We start from the raw sequence: 18,073 nt of genomic DNA on the forward strand, positions 1-18,073 counted from the left end.
AACCAATGTACATGCCCTTGACCGGAATCGAACCCGGGACCGTTCAGTCCGCAGGCCGACGCTCTATCCACTGAGCCAAACCGGTTTCAGCCAATTTGTGTTTTAAAAAGCCCTCCAGGTCATCCTCATGCACACTTAAGTTTGAGTACCAATGACTTAGATCAGGGTTTGACTGTTTTTATAAAGGGCCACATAAATGTTTTAGCTTTACAGTTTGTTACTACTACTCAACTCTGCCATTGTAGTGTGAAAGCAGTTATAAATGATATATAAATGAATGAGCATGGCTGTTTCAATAAACTTTTATTACAAAAACAGGCAATGAGGTTTGGGAACTAGATAGAGGTGCTTGCACAACATTGTGAATGTAATTATTCACTTTAAAATAATTAGTTTTGTGGTATGTGAATTTCACCTCAATAAATTACTTTAAAAAAAACAAAACACACCCATCAGCAGCAAATTTTTATTAGATGGAAGATATGTAGGGTTGGCTCAAAGGAAAGTGGCAACAATTGGCAAGCATTCCTCCACAGAGGAGAGGACCCATTCCTACCTATGGGGATGGACATTTATATCTAAGGGTCAGGGTCACCTGCTTAACTTTGACCACTCAGAGAGCTCTTCCCCTGGGCACTCAATATCACCAGTGCTGAAAGAGCCTGCAATGAGCTAGTTCAACTTGGCAATCAGTTCTTCCAGTTCTGGCCGAGCTTTGAACCTTCCCTTGAAGTCTTCTTCAGTGTGCTGGGGAGAAGGAAAAATAAGTGGGAATTACTGCAGAGCTTTCAATTACTCAAATATGCACAGCATCAAAAAAGGATCCACCTACCACCTCTGTAGAGAATGCATCAGAATTCAACTAGCTTTATTGAGTATTGATTATGTACCAGACTTGTATTAGGTACCATGAATTCAAAGCTGAATTGGACTTCCTCCCTGCCTTAAATGAACATATGGTTTGGTGACAGAAGACAGATTTATAAAGAACTAATGTCAAAACTCTATAAGTATCACAATAGAAGCACTTATAAAAAGAGAATGCCAAAATTCCCCATTAACGATAGGAGATAACAGGTGCAGGACTGGATTATTTCAAATCAGCATGACCATCACATTTTCTCCCTATATACAGAACTACAGTAATAAGCAAAGGTTTAACAAGCATGGACTCAGAACAAGGGAGCTGCATGAAGCAAATGGCATCAGTCTAAGATGACCCGATATATCTGTCATAATAAGGATCATCTTGGCAACAAGACCCAAATACTCAGTATTTAGGCTAAAGTTCCTAATGTATTCCAAATTCTCCATGTCAAACTTCCTTCTGACTGGTATTCTTTACTGAATATATTCAGTGAGGGTACAGTTAAGTTTCAAAGATCCAAGAACTTTTTCTATAAAATACATTTCCCTATTTCTGTTCTGATCAGTTATACTGTATGTGATCTTAAATGATGCTCTTTCTGCTATACAACTGGCTGAGGGGGAGAATTTTGAGGTGTGTTGGACTCATGCCTAACATCAGGATGCTGTGGTGGATTTCAGCTTGTGGTCCATAAAGCATCATCCCTGAAGAGCCAGAATAATGATCACAGTAACACCAGCCTGCACACCTTTCCTGATTATTATCTGGGCTAAATCATCCACATTTCTTTATTTCTAAAGCCACGCAGTCTAGATAGTTTGAGCACAGGTGGGCCACCAGGGGGACTCTCCTCAAACTAGCACCTACCTCCTTCACTGACAATTTGACTCCTTCAGGAAGATTGCTTTGGATTATTTCCAAGAAAATCTCTGCAAATGTAGCACTCAAACCGCTTATCTGCAAAAGTAAAGATACTCTAAGAGAGAGGCTGAGCCCTGAACGGTTGCTCAGTGGTTAGATCGTTGGCCTGCAGACTGAAGGGTCTCGGGTTTGATTCCAGTCAAGGGCACATACTGTGATGGCAGGCTTGATCCCCGGCCCTAGTCAGGGTGCGTGTGGGAGGCATCCAGTCGATGTACCTCTCTCTGGGTTTCTCCCCCTCCCTTCCATTTTCTCTAAAAAAATCAATGGAGAAAATATCCTCGGGTGAGGATTAACAAAAAAAGAAAAAGAGGTGCTGAAAGCTAGGTGAGTGGGAGACATGGCATGGGCTCAACTGTGAGCTCTAGCAGAGCTAGACGGCCGCCTTGGGTGAAGGATTATCACCCAGAGATGGTTTCAGAGCCCAGTCTCTACAGGATTTCTCTTGCTCTCTGCCAGGGTGTCTCCTTGCTGAGAAGGTCATGTCCAATATCTGCTCCTGTAGGCAATGGATGTGATAACTGGACCAAAGAAGTTATCAAATCCAGGATGATTTTCTGAGTCAACTCAAGTTAACCATTCAGACCAGGACTTGACTGGTGTCAGACCCTGTGCTGAGAATTCAGAGGTGAGTCAGAAATGTGGTAGAAGAGTATGAAGGGGGCTACAAAAACCCACTAGAGAAGTACCTACCTAAATCAGGGAAGGTCAAAGAAAGCTTCTGATGGAGTCTTGAGAAAAACAGGAGTAACCTGGGAGAATTCAACAGTAGTGGGAGTTTTCAAGGCAGAGGAAGCAATATTCAGTAAAATGTGGAGGCACAGCACAGTACTAGGGATTTAAAATTAGTTCCATGTGTAGCTGGAATGAATGGGGTATGAAGAAAAGCAAGAGAATAATGAAGGCAGTTAGATGCTAATCTAAAGAGTTCAAATTTGATCCTACGGCCCTTAGTGCCAAGTTAGATCTGTCATAAGATATATCTCAAATAATTTATTTCTTATAATATTTAAAGAACCAAAGATTTTAAGTACTTTAATTATTTTAAAAATTAACATAGATTTTTTTATGTTACTTACTGCCTTAACATTCATTACCTTGCTGACATGTTTCTTGAGTGGATAAAAAAGAAGTGATATCCATTGGCCAACTGATGTTTCTCTCTCTCTCTCTCTCTCTCTCTCTCTCTCTCTCTGCCCTCCCCCCCTCTTTTGGCAATAAAAAGGAAGGAAGTAATGATACATGCTACAACCTTGAAAACAGTATGCTAAGTGAAAGAAATTGGACATAAAGACCATATATTGTACAATTCTATTTAAATGAAATATCCAGAAGAGGTAAAACCATAAAGGCAGAAATTAGATTAGTGGTTGCTAGGAGTCAGGGGAATGGGGAAGAGGAATGACTGCTAATGGGTTCAGAGTTTCTTTTGGTCTTGATGAAAATGTTCTAATATTGACTGTGGTGATTGATGGTTACATAATTCTGAATATATTAAAACCCATTTAATTGTACATTTTAAGTGGATAAATTGTATTGCATGGGAATAAAACTCTCAATAAAGTTGTAAAAAATGGGGGTAATGTTAACTGTGAATTTTTAATAATAGCTCTGGGCACTTTCATGATAGTGTGGTTGTCACCCATCTGTCTCTGCAATAAAATGACAGAGAAGCACTGCTAGAGCTAGCAACTGAGGGGTTTTAAGCAGGAAAATGACATGATATGAAAGTGAAGCAAAGTTGATGAATCTAAAAGATTTTGGGGGTAGAAGCTTTAGAATTTGGTGAATGAATGGATATCAGAGAGCAAAGAAGGATCAAGCATTAGGCTCAAAGGTGAAGAAGATTCTAGAGACCGAGGAACAGTTCCTCTACAATTAGTTTATAAGTACTGAGTGCAGGGCACCTGTGGAACATCCCTGTGGAGAAGTCCAGTAGACAAATGGATATCAGATTTGATCAAGACTGGAGATCTAGGCATTGTCGATAATATAATGACAGTTACTAAGGTCGGGGGAATGAATGAGATTGCATAGAGGAAAAGTATTACATAAGGAGAGATGGAGGGATCAAGAACGGAAACCTGCAGAACATCATCATTGAAGGGGCAGGCTAGAGGAAGAGACAGGCATGGTAGAAGGAGGAAAAACGTACAGAGAGAAGAACCAAGAGAGGCAAATACATTTCAAGTTTCTCCCAGAATACCTACCTGAACCACTCGCTCATGGATGGTAAGAACTGCGTCCACAAACATTTTGCTGCCCTGCTCCGGTAGCTGCAACACCTCCATGGTTTTGGTGGGCATCGCAAAACTGTGGGAAGAAAGAGTCAGCTGTGGATACTCTTTAAGCCAGCAGCACCACTTCAGTCAGGATAGTCCCTGAGTACAACCACTAGTGCATGCAGAGCTCCTGGAATCTAGGGCTGTTATTTGCAGCCAGGGCAAAGTAATAAGATCCTCTTAAGCCTCCTCCAGAAGTCTCTAAACTTCCTGAAGTGACAGAGGTGTCTACTACTTTTCTTCATCCCCAATCTTGCCTAATATAACACTCTGAATAATACCTGGTGATTAATAAGTATTTGCTGCTACTAAAGAATAGCCAATTCTAAAAGAATCACTAGGTATGCTTTGGAGGATAACTTTGGGTATTTCCCCTCTTCTAGAGAAATGAGGCCTGAAACACAAATGTTTTAGAGCAGGATTTCTCAACCTTAGCACTATCTTAGAAGAGAAAATTCATTTTGTTGTGAGGGCTGGCCTACATATCCCTAAGCTCTCCCTACTAGATGCCAGTAGTACCCCACAAGTGGTGACAATCAAAATTATCTCCAGACATTGTTAAATGTCCCCTAGTTGACAACCACTGTAGAGTCTGTGCTCGCTATAATCAGCTTCAGCAGATCTACATGCTACAGTGGGAAGAGCACTGGACTTGGGGTCAAATGTTGCCCCTGCCACTTATTAGCAATATTTATTAAGGCCAGTCACTCCCCCCTCTGAGAAGAGGATTACAATCTAGGCCTCTATCAATAGATTATTGTCAGGATTAGGTATGATAGGACTGATGGCTAAACAGAAATATGGTTCATCAAACTAAAGATAAATGGAATAATAACAGAATTTCTGAATTTTCATGCCACAAAAAGCTTCATTAATTAATAGCAGGGGGACATGGTCCTCTACAGATGGACTGCTACAAAAGGAAGTTTGATGTAATGGAAAATTGATTAAATGATTAAACTAGTTATTATTTGCCTGATATACTGTGCCTACAAATGCCAGTTCTCTTGCTCTATGAACAGTGACACATGAATAGATGAGTACAGCCCAAATAGGTTTTACTCAAGTGAGTAAATGCTAGGTATTGCAAATTCTTCCAGGCAGCCTCCCTAAATAACATCCCCTCCCACTTTTCAGCACAATCTCTGCTCTCCTCTTCCAATTCAAATTTGATAGTACCCATGTATAAAATAAATTACACATTCATAGAGTTGTTAGGGAAGATCAAGTAAAATAACTATGTAAAAGCTTTCAGGAATGTAAAAAATGCAATTTTACTTTTTGACATTCTGCAGATAAGACTAAAGGGAGTTGTCCATTCCTGCTACTGAGCATACATTTTATTCTTCAATACTTATTTTGCCAAGATTTCATTGATTTGTTTATTTATTCATCCATTCATTTAATAAACACTTACTGAGAGCCTTTTCTGTCCTAGGCACTCTGGTGGGCATTATGTAGCCTGTGCTTTAAAGGAGTTCACTAAGAGTGTTTTGGACAGATAGGTAAGTAGATGAACATCTTCACCACAGTAAGACAAAGACAATAACAGGGATGTACCAAATATTATAGGGACAAGAGGAAGAGAAGTGGGGGTCAGGGAAGGCTTCACAGATGAAGTAGTATCAAGATGTAAAGAATGAACAGAAGTATTTGTCCCAAAAAGTGCAGCAGTTATCTCAAGGCAAGGAGGCATGAGAAGCTCTCAAAGAGAACCAACAGAAAAACCAGACATAGTTTGATAAGGAAATACTGGGAACTCTGGTCATTAAAGTAGAATAGGCCTTTGAGTAGTAAGAGTATAATTTTCCATTAGTTTCTGTACTTTTCAGATTTAATCAATAGTAAAAACAGAAGGGAAGAAATGAAATACAGTCATTGAATTTCAAGAGTCAACTTATCATGATAAAATAATGCTACCTTTTGAGAATACTGCCTAAGACAGGGCAGAAGGGAGCTGGCTGGGGTGCTAGGGGACTTAGAATCTGTGGACTCTACTATATATAAGATATACCTCCATTTTAAACAATGTAAGTTGACTTAAATAAAAAAGCAAGAGTAGCCTTTACAGAGAGGTGCTGAGTGATGCTGTTACTCCCCAAAGAGCACAGGGGCTAGGATCAGCTTTAGGCTTGGAAGCTGCTCCCAGATGAGTCATATTTCCATCACTCCAGGCAACTGCTCAGCAAGGGAGGCAGGCAAATTAAGGGGCCTGCATGAGAGGCCCCTTCCTCTTCTCTTCTACGTTAGTTGCAGCTATAGCAAAGCAGACCATTTATAGAACAAAAGCCAGCACACTGCTCCTTTGCCCAGTTCCACTTCAAGGTCAAAGCACTCACCCGCACTCCCAGAGGAAAATGGATCATGATGAAATGAAAATCAAAAGAAAAAATTATTTCATCTCTGAAAAGCTGGGCAGTGAGAATGCCTAACCATACAGTGGTCTGAAAACCTCAATCAATGCAGAGAGTGAGTTGCTGAAAATAAATGTCTCTTTATGCTCTGTGCTATTTGGAGCAAAGAGTCAGGAAAAGGCAAAAAAAAAAAAAAATCATTCAGTTTGCTGTTCTAGGAATCATGCCCATGCCTATTGGAACTCAGTCCAAATCCACGAATATTATTCATTGCCTACTATGTGTCAGGTACTAGGCAAGGTCTTAGGATTATTAGACAAACTGCTGCTGGAGCCAGAAACAATCCTTGCCTTATGGATCTTAGAGTCTAATAAGGAAGACTAATAAAAGTCAAGTAATTACAAGGATAAGGAATGACTGCTATGAAAGGGAAGTTATGTAACCTTCACTTCTACTAAATATATAATATAGAGACTAACTTAAGGAGTTTCTTTAAAGAAGTGACATTCAAGATGAAACCTAAGGAAAACGCAGGAGTTAGGTGAAGGGGAAAGAGTATTATAAGCTCTGGAGAGCATATGCAAAGGTCCTTGGGTACGAAGGGACAAAAGCAAAGCTAGTGTAATTGGAGGGAAAGGGAGAAGGAAGTATGAGTTAAAGCAAGAGAGGCAAGCCCAGACACCCTGGGGCACTTGGTATAAGCCATGTGAGGACCTTTAATTTGATCTTAAGGGAATGGGAAACCATGGGAGGAATTTAGGCATGGGAGTAACATCTTATTTCCATTCGAGAAACATCACAATGAAAGCTGGGTGGAGTACTAGTTAGGAGGAATTGAGAATTTGGAGGGAAAAGTGGGTTCAAATCCAGATCTTGCCATTTATTAAGTATTTGACTACAGGTAAACTTTAGTAATTAATTAATTAATTAATAATAATAATAATAATAATAATAGCAGCCAAGAGTTGCTGGGAACTGTTGTAAGCACTTTAAATATATCAAATCCCTTAATTTTTACTATAGTCTTTTTAGGTAGGTACTTTAACTCCATTTCATAGATAAGGAAACTAAGACACAAAGAGGTTAAGTAGTAAACTGCCCAGTGTCAGACAACAAGACAATGGTAGCCCTAGCTCGTATAGCTCAGTTGGTTGAGTGTTGTTCCATGCACCAAAAGGTAGCTGGTTCAATTCCTAGTCAAGGCACATGCCCGGGTTTCAGGCTCAGTCCCCAGGAGGGGGCATATACCGGCAGCCAATTGATATTTTTCTCTCTCTCTGCCCTCCCTCTCTCTCTCAAATCAATAAAAACATATTAAAAAAAAAAAAAAAGAATGTGGCAGAGCACAAGTAAAACCTAGATGGTTTGGCTCCAGAGTTGAGCTTTGATTCACTATGTACAAAGTGCTTGTTTGAATTAAGTAACAATATACAAAAAAAGTACTTTTCAGAGTGGCTGGCTGATGGTAGCTCAATGCTACTGCCTTCCTGCCTTTACCCAAATACAGCCAGAGTTTTTCACAGCTGGGTTTTATTCTTTTTATTTTTTTAATCCTCACCCAAGGATATTTTTCCATTGATTTTTAGAGAGAGTGGAAATGAGAGGGAAAGAGAGAAATGTTGAGGTGAGAGAAGCATATCGACTGGTTGCCTCCTGTGTGAGCCCTGACCAGGGCCCGGGCCAGGGAGGAGCCTACAACCAAAGTACGTGCCCCTGACCAGAACTGTACCTAGGACCCTTCGCTCCGCAGGCTGACGCTCTATCTACTGAGCCAAAACGGCTAGGGCTACAGCTGGGTTTTAAAAACAGCACCTTTTAAAAAGTCCTGGAAATTTAAAACACTATTCCAGGGAGTTGATTCACTGTAGGTAAGATAACACTGTGTAAATGACATTTAATGTTTCTTTGCTACTACAACCTCTGAGAAGCTACCCCTAATCCCTGCCAGCTGGGAAAAAAAATCTCTTCATTAATTATTATTATTTAGAATGTTGCAATATGTCATTCTCTGCTAAGTGCTATCATATACTATCTTATTTAATTTTCAGAACTCAAAGAACTAAGAAAATTATCATCCCATTTATACAGAAGAGGTAACTGAGGTTCAGAATTTCCCAAGGTCATATTGCCAATAACTGGTAGAACTAGAATTTAAATCAGGCAGTTTGATTCCAGAATTGGTACTGTGTCACTCAAAGTGTGGTCCAGAGACAAGTTGCTGGTGAGCAAACAGCTTGGCATCAGTCCAGGAAAAGATAAGGAACATGCAACAGTCACTAAACATACTATTTAATTCAGCCAACCATTTTTTTTTCAATAGCAAGACTTTCTTGATGAAGGAAGCAAAGCATGAATGCACATTTTGGCATAAGCTTCTGATATCTTCGTGCAGTGCTACTTTGAGAGGTATTGCTCTAAATCAGTGGTTCTCAACCTTTCTAAATGCCGCGACCCTTTAATACAGTTCCTCATGTTGTGGTGACCCCCAACCATAAAATTATTTTCGTTGCTACTTCATAACTGTAATTTTGCTACTGTTATGAATCGTAATGTAAATATCTGTGTTTTCCGATGGCCTTAGGCTCTACAGCAGCGGTTCTCAACAGATATTTACATTACGATTCATAACAGTAGCAAAATTACAGTTATGAAGTAGCAACGAAAATAATTTTATGGTTGGGGGTCACCACAACATGAGGAACTGTATTAAAGGGTCGCGGCATTTAGAAAGGTTGAGAACCACTGCAAATTGTTTCACTATTCTGCTTCTTGAACTGGCATTGTACTTTAACTTTCACTTATCACCTTCCACATTATGTTAAAATATTTCTCTGTGTGCTTGTGTGCACACACATATGTACATATACTCCTTGAAATCAGGAACATTCACCTTAGTATCCTCCAGTTAAAATGCCTAGTACAATGCTTACCACATGAGCAAGAGAAGGCTTAATCAATAGGTTTTAATCAATTAATTGAAAGCACTGTCATTCAACTTTAGGAAATGTACACCATACAACTGGATTGTATAGTCATATTGAAGAACCTGTCATTCTTTCAACAATGGCTTAATGTTCCCCATGTGGCAAGCAGGCCCTGGTCTAGGGGCTGAAGAAATAAAGAACACAGTCCCCATCTAGTCAGTGGGAGAGGAGCTGACACATGAATAGACGAGTACAGCCCAAAGCACTAAGTGACATGATAGAGATGTGTGTCAAGTGCTGAAAGAACAACTGACTCTCTGGGGCATCAGAAATAGATAAAGCATATCTTTAGGCCTAACACAATTGAAGTACTATCTGCTGTGAGAGCTAAAATCACACCTTATTATACAATCTTCCAAATAGCACATTTAGCACAATTATACTCAAAGTTATAAAGGTTCAAAAGTTCATATTTGGCTTAATGATTTAAAATAAGACCCTATAGCCCGGCTGGTGTGGCTCAGTTGGTTAAGCATCGTCCCATGCACCAGGAGGTTGCTGGTTCAATTCCCAGTCAGGTACCTGCCCTGGTTGTGGGCTTGATCCCCAGTAGAGGGCATGAAGAAGGCAGCTGATCAATGTTTCTCTCTCATCGATGTTTCTCTCTCTCCCACTCTCTTCCTTTCTCTGAAATCAATAAAAACATATATTTAAAAAAAAAGACCCTATAGAATTAAAAATACTGGAGTCAGGCAGAACTAGGTTAAATCCAGGCAATTTACTAGTTCTGTGACTTTTGGCTATTCTGAGACTTGGTTTCTTCATCTGTACAATGAGAATATATTAATATCTGTCAAGTGAGAAAGAGTATAATTTTTGCCATATCCATATATTGTGCCATGTACTACCTTGTCACAATGGCAAACCACCCAAAGTATTATTTATTAAATATTTTTCTTTAAGTCAGCACACTTAAAAAATTAATTTAAAAAAGAAACTTGAGATGTGGAACAACTGGAACTCATGTTGCTGATGAGGGAAAAAATGGTATAGCCAATGTGTTTCTTATGAATTTAAACATGCATTACACTTAACCATTTGACCCCACAATCATACTCATAGAGAAATGAAAACTTAAGTTCTCACAAAAACCTGTACATGTTTATAGTGGCTTTATTCACAATTGCCCAAAACTGAAAACAACACAAATGTTCTTCAGCTGGTGAATGAATAAACAAACATACATATATTCAATGAAATGCTTATCAGCAACAAAAAGGAGCAAACCACTTGATACTGGCAATAACATGCATAAATCTCAAATACATTATCTTAAGTGAAGAAATAAAGAACACAGTCCCTACCTAGTCAGTGGGAAGGGAAGCTGACACATGAATAGACGATTACAGCCCAAAGCACTAAGTGACATGATAGAGGTGTGTGAATCACAAAGAAAAATATTGTATGATTTCATTAATATGACATTCTGGAAAAGGTAAAAACTATAGGGACAGAAAATAGATCTGTATTTGCCAGGGACTGGGGGTATGGGGAGGGAACTTCTTGGGATGATGGAAATGTTCTATATCTTGATTATGATGGTATTTACTCTCTACTGTGTATATTTGTCAAAACTCAGAAACTGTTCACTAAAAAGGGTGAATTTTTACTGAATGTAAATTATATATCAATAAACCTGACTTTATGTTCCTACTACAAATGGAAAACTAGTATCAGCTGTCATAAGTAGAAAGTAAGTTAAAAATAAATACAATGTGCCGAAACCGGTTTGGCTCAGTGGATAGAGCGTCGGCCTGCGGACTGAAAGGTCCCAGGTTTGATTCCGGTCAAGGGCACGTACCTTGGTTGTGGGTACATCCCCAGTAGGAGGTATGCAGGAGGCAGCTGATCGATGTTTCTCTCTCATCGATGTTTCTAGCTCTCTATCCCTCTCCTCTCTCTTCCTCTCTGTAAAAAATTAATAAAATATATTTAAAAAGAAATAAATACAATGAAAACAAAATAATGGTATAAAATTCTAGCTAAATTTTATTGGTAGCCAAAGTCGTTGAACCAGAGGTTACCTCTCTGTTATAAAGATTAGGAAGTGTTAGAGTGGTGTTAAGAACATACCAGAACCACACAAAGAATTTATCCTTGACATATTAAGTTGAATGAGAATTAAAAAGGGCATCCCACCTTTTCTGAAACACTGATATAAGATATGTAAAGTGCCTGGCCTGGAGCAGATAGTGAGTAAATGTTATTTCTCCTCTCCTAAAGTTTTCCAACAAATCCAAAGAGTAAATGAAAAGCAGAGCAAGCAAAGAATACCTAAATAAATGGGGACATATACCATCTAATGGATCAAAAGAATTAAAATAGATAAAATGTCAATTCTCCTCAAATTTATCTTCAGATTCAACATAATCCTAATAAAATTCCATCAGGCTCTTTTCTGTAGAAATCAACAAACTAATTCTAAAATGTTTATGAAAAATCTAGAATAGCCAGAATAATTTTGAAAAAGAAGAACAAAGTTGTAATTCAGTAATCAAACTACTGTAATCAAGATATTGTGGTATTGGTATAAGCATAGATATACAGATCAACGTAACAGAGAACAGAAATAGATCTAAACATACATGGTTAATTGACTTTCAGAAGGTGCTAAGACAATTCAATGGAGAAAGAAAATCTTTTTAACAAATGGTATTTGAACAAATTGTATATGTATATTAAAAAAAAAAACTTCGACCCATATCTCACACCATATACAAAAATAACTCCAAATGGATCACAGACCTAAAAGTAAAACTTAAAACTATAGGACTTCTACCAGAAAACATAGGAGAATATCTTTGTGATCTTGGGTTAGACCAGTGGTCGGCCACATGCGGCTCGCGAGCTGCGGTTTGCCGCTCTGTTGACTAATGAGTTTGCTGGGTTAGGCAAAGATTTCTTAGATCTGATACCAAAAGCCTGAACAGTAAGAGAAAAAACTGATAAATTGAACTTCATAAAACTTAAACTTCTGCTCTCTAAAAGATTCAGATAAGAAGGTAACAAGATAAGCCACAGACAGGGAGAAAATATTTGCAAAACACATACTGAAAAAGAGCTGGTATCCAAAAACAGATTGTAAAAACTTTAATAATCCTCCTATCTAATAAAAGAGTAATATGCAAATTGACCATCACTCCAACACACAAGATGGCCACCCCCATGTGGATACAAGATAGCTGCCACAAGATGGCCAGCAGGGGAGGGAAGTTGTGGGCGATTGTTCCAGCAGGGGAGGGCAGTTGGGGGTGACCAGGCCAGCAGGGGAGCAGTTAGGCATTGATCACGCTGGCAGGGGAGTGGTTAGGGGTTTGATCAGGCTGGCAGGCGGAAGAGGTTAGGGGGAATTGGGCAGGCAGGCAGGTGAGCAGTTGGGAGCCAGCAGTCCTGGATTGTAAGAGGGGTGTCCGACTGCCCGTTTAGGTGGGATCGGGCCTAAATGGGCAGTCGGACATTCCTCAAGGGGTCCCAGATTGGAGAGGGTGCAGGCTGGGCTGAGGGACACCCCCCCCCTTGCACGAATTTCGTGCACCGGTCCTCTAGTTCAGTAATAAAAAACAACCCAGTTTTAAAAGTAGACAAAAGATTTGGACACATCATCAAAGATAATATACGGAAAGTAAATGAGCCCGTGAAAGGATGCTCAACATCATTTATTTATTAGGGAAGTGAAAATTAAAACCACTATGAGATACCACTATGTATATATTAGAATACCTTTAAAAAATTTTGACAGTACCAAGTACTGACCAGAATAAGGAGTTACTGGAACTCTCATATGTTGCTTGTGGGAATACAAAATGGTGTAGCTAGTTTAGAAACCAGTTTGGCGGTATCTTACAAAGTTAAACATACATTCACTATACAATCCCCAAATCCCAATCTTAGATAATTATCCAGGAGAAAAGAAAACATATGACCCACAAAACCTATATGAGAATGCTTACGGCAGCTTTGTTAATGATTACCAACAAACTGGAAACAATCCAAAAGTACATCAACTGGTGAATTAAAATCACCATTTAATGGAATACTGCTCAGTAATAAATCACTTACGAAAACATGGATAAATTTTAACACACTATGCCAAGTGAGAGGCCAGATAAACAGCTACATATTGTATGATTCTATTTACTTGATGTTCTGGAGAACCTAAAACAACAGGGACAGAAAATCAATTGATAGTTGCCAGGGACTTGAAAGGGAAAGGGAAGGGGATTGACTATACCTGGGCAGCAGGAAACTTTTGGAGTTAATAAAACTTTTATATTTTGATTGTGGCAAAGTATATGTCTAAAAAGAGTGAATTTTACCACATGTAAATTATATCTCAAAACCTCATTTATCAACAACAAAACAGAGCATGCTACCCACACCAATAATATTTCATGCAAAGACAGCCTTCATACCTTTCCTCCACTTTAATGGAGAGATGGTTGCAGAGGTTGTGAACATATTGGGCATAACTCTCTGCCAGGGCCATGTCATATGCAGTCATGTGAATGTTCAAAACCCCATATTCATAATCTGTCCCCAAATTAATGGCTCTCAATTCCACTGTTCTCTTATTCTTCTTGGGCTAAACAGAAAACAAAAAGAGAAAGAAGATAAATCAAACTATTATATAAGAAATTCTAATTTTACAAAAAAAAATTTTTAATTAGTGTTTCATATAAATTTTTTTTATCACTTTTCTCTCAGGTTATCATACCTACAAAATGAAGTTCTCCTGGAAAGGAATGGGCAGCTTCCCTTGCCAGTCTGGGCTGTGACATCAGCCAATGAAAAGCAAGGGAATATTGCTGGCATTACTTTAAGATGAATACATTGACTGTCTTTGACAATTAACTTGTCTTGAGACTCAACTTCCATCAAGAAAATTTCTCAACTAGAAATAATTAAACCTAAATGCCCATCAAGAGGGGAACTTGTTAAATAAATCATGGAACAACCATATACAAGTACATTATGCAGCTGTAAGAAGAAATAAGAAATTTCTTTATGTACTGATATGGAAAAGCCTTTAAAACAAATTAGATAATAAAAGCAAACTGTAGAATAACATGTTCAGAATATTGGCATACATATAAAAAAGGGTAGGTATGCCATATATACAAAAAGAATAGGTAGGTGCGTGTGTGGGTGTGTGTATGTAATTACATAGAAATTTATTTGCTTGTATATCCAAAAAAATCTCTAAAAGGATGCACAAATATACTATATGATTGGCTGGTTACCAGTGAGGGAACTAGATGGCTGGGGCATAGAGGTGGAAAGTAAACTTTTTATACTATTTCCCTTATATCTATACTAATAAAAGGGTAATATGCAAATTGGTCAGGATGCCCTCACAGTAATGACCAAACAGCAGGCTGCGTGCAGTCACAAGGCTGGCAGGGGGGTTAGTGAGGGACGGCAAAACGACTGAACAGCAGGCTGCATGGGGCGACCAGGCCGGCAGGGGGGTTAGGGAGGAACAACCAAATGAGTGAACAGCAGGCTGTGTGGGGCGATCAGGCCGGCGGGGGTGGGCAGTGAGGGGCGACCAAACGACCAAACAGCAGGCTGCATGGGGCGACCAGGCTGGCAGCGGGGGGCAGTTAGGAGCCAGTGGTCCCGGATTGTGAGAGGGATGTCTGACTGCCAGTTTAGGCTCTATCTCAGGGATCGGCCTAAACCAGCCTGAGGTCCTTCCCATATGTTCATTAGCCATTTGGATGCTCTCTTTTGTTACCTGCCTATTCAAGTATTTTGCCCATTTTTTAAATTGGGTCATCTGCCTTTCTCATATGACCCAATTTAAAAAATCCCCCGAGGGCTCCCAAATTGGAGGGTGCAGGCTGGGCTGCGGGGGACCCCCCCTCCTGTGCACAAATTTCGTGCACCAGGCCTCTAGTATTTTTTATAATGTGAATCTTTTATCAATTCAAAATTAGAATCTACTGTGTTTTTTTAAATTAGTAAAAATTTTGTCATATAATACATTGAAAAATGCATAATTATACATCTCAACCAATTTCCATAAAGTTAAAATACTTGTATAATCAGTATCCTAAACAAGAAATAGACCAACACCCAAAAAATCTCCTGCCCCCCAAATTGGCAACCACTATTCTAACTTCTAAAACCAGGAGGTTATTTTGCTTATTTTTGAAATTTGCAAAAATGAAATGATACACTATGTTTTCTTTTGTGCCTGGCTTCTTTCATTCATTAGGTTTGTAAGGTTCATCATGTATTAGGTAAAACAACAGTTCTTTCGTTGTCTATTGTATGAATGTGCTACAATTTATCCTTTTTACTGTTGATGGGAATTTGGGTTGCTTCCAGTGTGGGGCCATTATGAATAAGAGCATTGCTACCAATGTTCTTGTATGTATTTTCAATGAACATATGTATGCAATTTTGTTGTAGATATACCTAGAACCTGAACTAATGAGTTACAGATTATGCATATGTTCATCTTTAATAAATATTCTCAAACAGCTTTACAAAGTGCTTTCCAATTTAGACTCTCACCAGAGTGAGTGAGAGTTCTAATTGCTCTACCTTCTTGCTAACACTTACAAAACTTGGTATAGTCAGGTTTTCTAATTTGTTTGAGCCATTCTGGTTGGTATGAAGTAGTAATGAATTATGGGTTTAACTTGCATATCCTTTAAGTCTGTTGAGCCTGAGGTCCTTCCCATATGTTCATTAGCCATTTGGATGCTCTCTTTTGTTACCTGCCTATTCAAGTATTTTGCCCATTTTTTAAATTGGGTCATCTGCCTTTCTCATATCAATTTGAAGAAGTTTTTTCCTTTGTTCATTATACATGCTGTAAATATCTCCTCCCTCTCAGTAGCTTCCCCTTTCACTTTATAAAAAAATATATATGTTTTTATTGATTCAGAGAGAGGAAGGGAGAGACAGAGAGAGTTAGAAATATCAATGACGAGAGAGAATCATCATTCAGCTACCTCCTGCATGCCCCCCACTGGGGATCAAGCCCACAATACGGGCATCTACCCTAACCGGGAATCAAACCATGACCTCCTGGTTCATGGGTCAGTGCTCAACCACTCACACCGGCTGGGCCCCTTTCATCTTTTTTTTTAACATACTACTTCTGGATCACTTTATTTTATTTCACTACTAGAGGCCAGGTGCACAAAATTTGTGCACGGGTAGGGTCCCTAGGCCTGGCCCGCGATCAGGGCCGATCTGTGGGGCAACCAGCAGGGTGATCGGGGGGGCCCCCCGCTGGCACCTGCCTTGGCCGGCCTGGTGCCGCCTGCTCGCTGGCCCCAACCCCTACCAGTGGGGCGATCGAGGGGTGGTGCTGGCCTGCTTGCCCACTGGCCCTGACCCCCGCCGCCACCTGCTCGACAGCCGGCCCCACCCCCCACTGCCACCGCCGCCGGTTGCCTCCCTCTGCGGGGCGACCAGGGGGTGAACGGGGGGGGGGAGGCCCCCGCTGGCACCTGCCTTGGCTGGCCTGGGGCCTGCGGGCTGGGGGCAGCTTCTGCGTTGAATGTCTGCCCCCGGTGGTCAGTGTGCATCATAGCAACCAGTCGTTTCACCGGTCGTTCCACCATTCAGTCAATTTGCACATTAGGCTTTTATTATATAGAATTTTATTTTATTTTATTTTTTGGTTAATCCTCAGCTGAGGATATTTTTTCCATTGATTTTTAGAGAGACTGGAAGGAAGGGAAAGGGAGAAAGAGAAACATCGATGTGAGAGAGACACATTGACTGGTTGCCTCCCACACGTAACCTGACTGGCGCTGAGAATCAAACCTGCAACCCAGGTACACACCCTTGACCAGGAATTAAACCCAAGACCCTTTAGTCTGCAGCCCATTGCCTCAACCACGAGCAAAACTGGCTAGGGTCCCTTGCACTTTTTAATTGTGCATTTTGATGAGCAGAAGTTCTTATTTTTAATGTAATTCAATTTATTCATTCTTTTGTGGTTATAGTGATTTTTGTGTCCGGTTTAAGAAATCTGTCTACCTTAAGATCATGAAGATATTCTTGTATGTTATCTTCTAGCAGTTTGATGATTTTAACATTTACATTTAGATCTACAGCTCATTTTTTTAAGTGATTTTTGTATATGGTGTGAAATAGGAATCAAGAGCCATTTTTTCCCCACATGATCACCAATCCAGTTAACCCAGCACCATTGCAGTGTCACTTTCATCATATAAGTGTCCACAGACATGTGGGTCTGTTCCTGTAGTTTTTATTCTATTCCACTGGACTATTTGTCTATCCTTGAGCCAAAACCACACTGTCCTAATTACTGGAGATTCATAAGAAGTCATGAAGTTTGATAGAAATCATTTTTTTTAAGAAGAAGGAAAACAAATCTATCTCTATTTACATGTCTTAGTCATCCCTATCTAACAGCCAACAGCCTAGTGGCTGCCACAGCAGAGTGGTTCCTGGCAGAGCACCTGGAATGGTTCTCGTACTTCACTGCTCTCCAGATCAGTCTAAGAGAGCAGGGACCCAATATGGGGAAGCAGGGAGAGGACTCAAACAGTCCTTTTCATAAGGCCAATAATACTGATGACAGGCCTGATCTCACAAGGGTGTTCTGAGAACTGAAAACACTGTATGTAAAGTGGTTAATACAATTTGTGGCACATATTTAAGCACTCAATTAAT

The 18,073-nt window shown here is 39.7% G+C and overlaps 1 protein-coding gene across 2 annotated transcripts in view; it reads right to left on the reverse strand.

The window, feature by feature from the left end:
* Positions 1–286: 286 nt before the first annotated feature.
* Positions 287–18,073, reverse strand: part of MRPL48 (mitochondrial ribosomal protein L48) — a 53,242-nt gene continuing 35,455 nt past the window's right edge. Inside the window, exons 5-8 of one of the 2 annotated variants that reach the window (XM_080688148.1) lie at positions 13,822–13,991; positions 4,000–4,102; positions 1,736–1,825; positions 287–747 (exon numbers count right to left, since the gene is read on the reverse strand). In XM_080688148.1, coding sequence (XP_080544274.1) covers positions 673–747; positions 1,736–1,825; positions 4,000–4,102; positions 13,822–13,991 — 438 coding nt within the window. In that variant the 3' untranslated portion in view covers positions 287–672. The remainder of the gene's footprint in view (positions 748–1,735; positions 1,826–3,999; positions 4,103–13,821; positions 13,992–18,073) is intronic. The other variant, XM_080688149.1, reaches the window with a different exon arrangement.

This window comes from Plecotus auritus (genome assembly GCF_963455305.1).
Source record: "Plecotus auritus genome assembly, chromosome: 9".
Classification (NCBI taxonomy): domain Eukaryota; kingdom Metazoa; phylum Chordata; class Mammalia; order Chiroptera; family Vespertilionidae; genus Plecotus; species Plecotus auritus.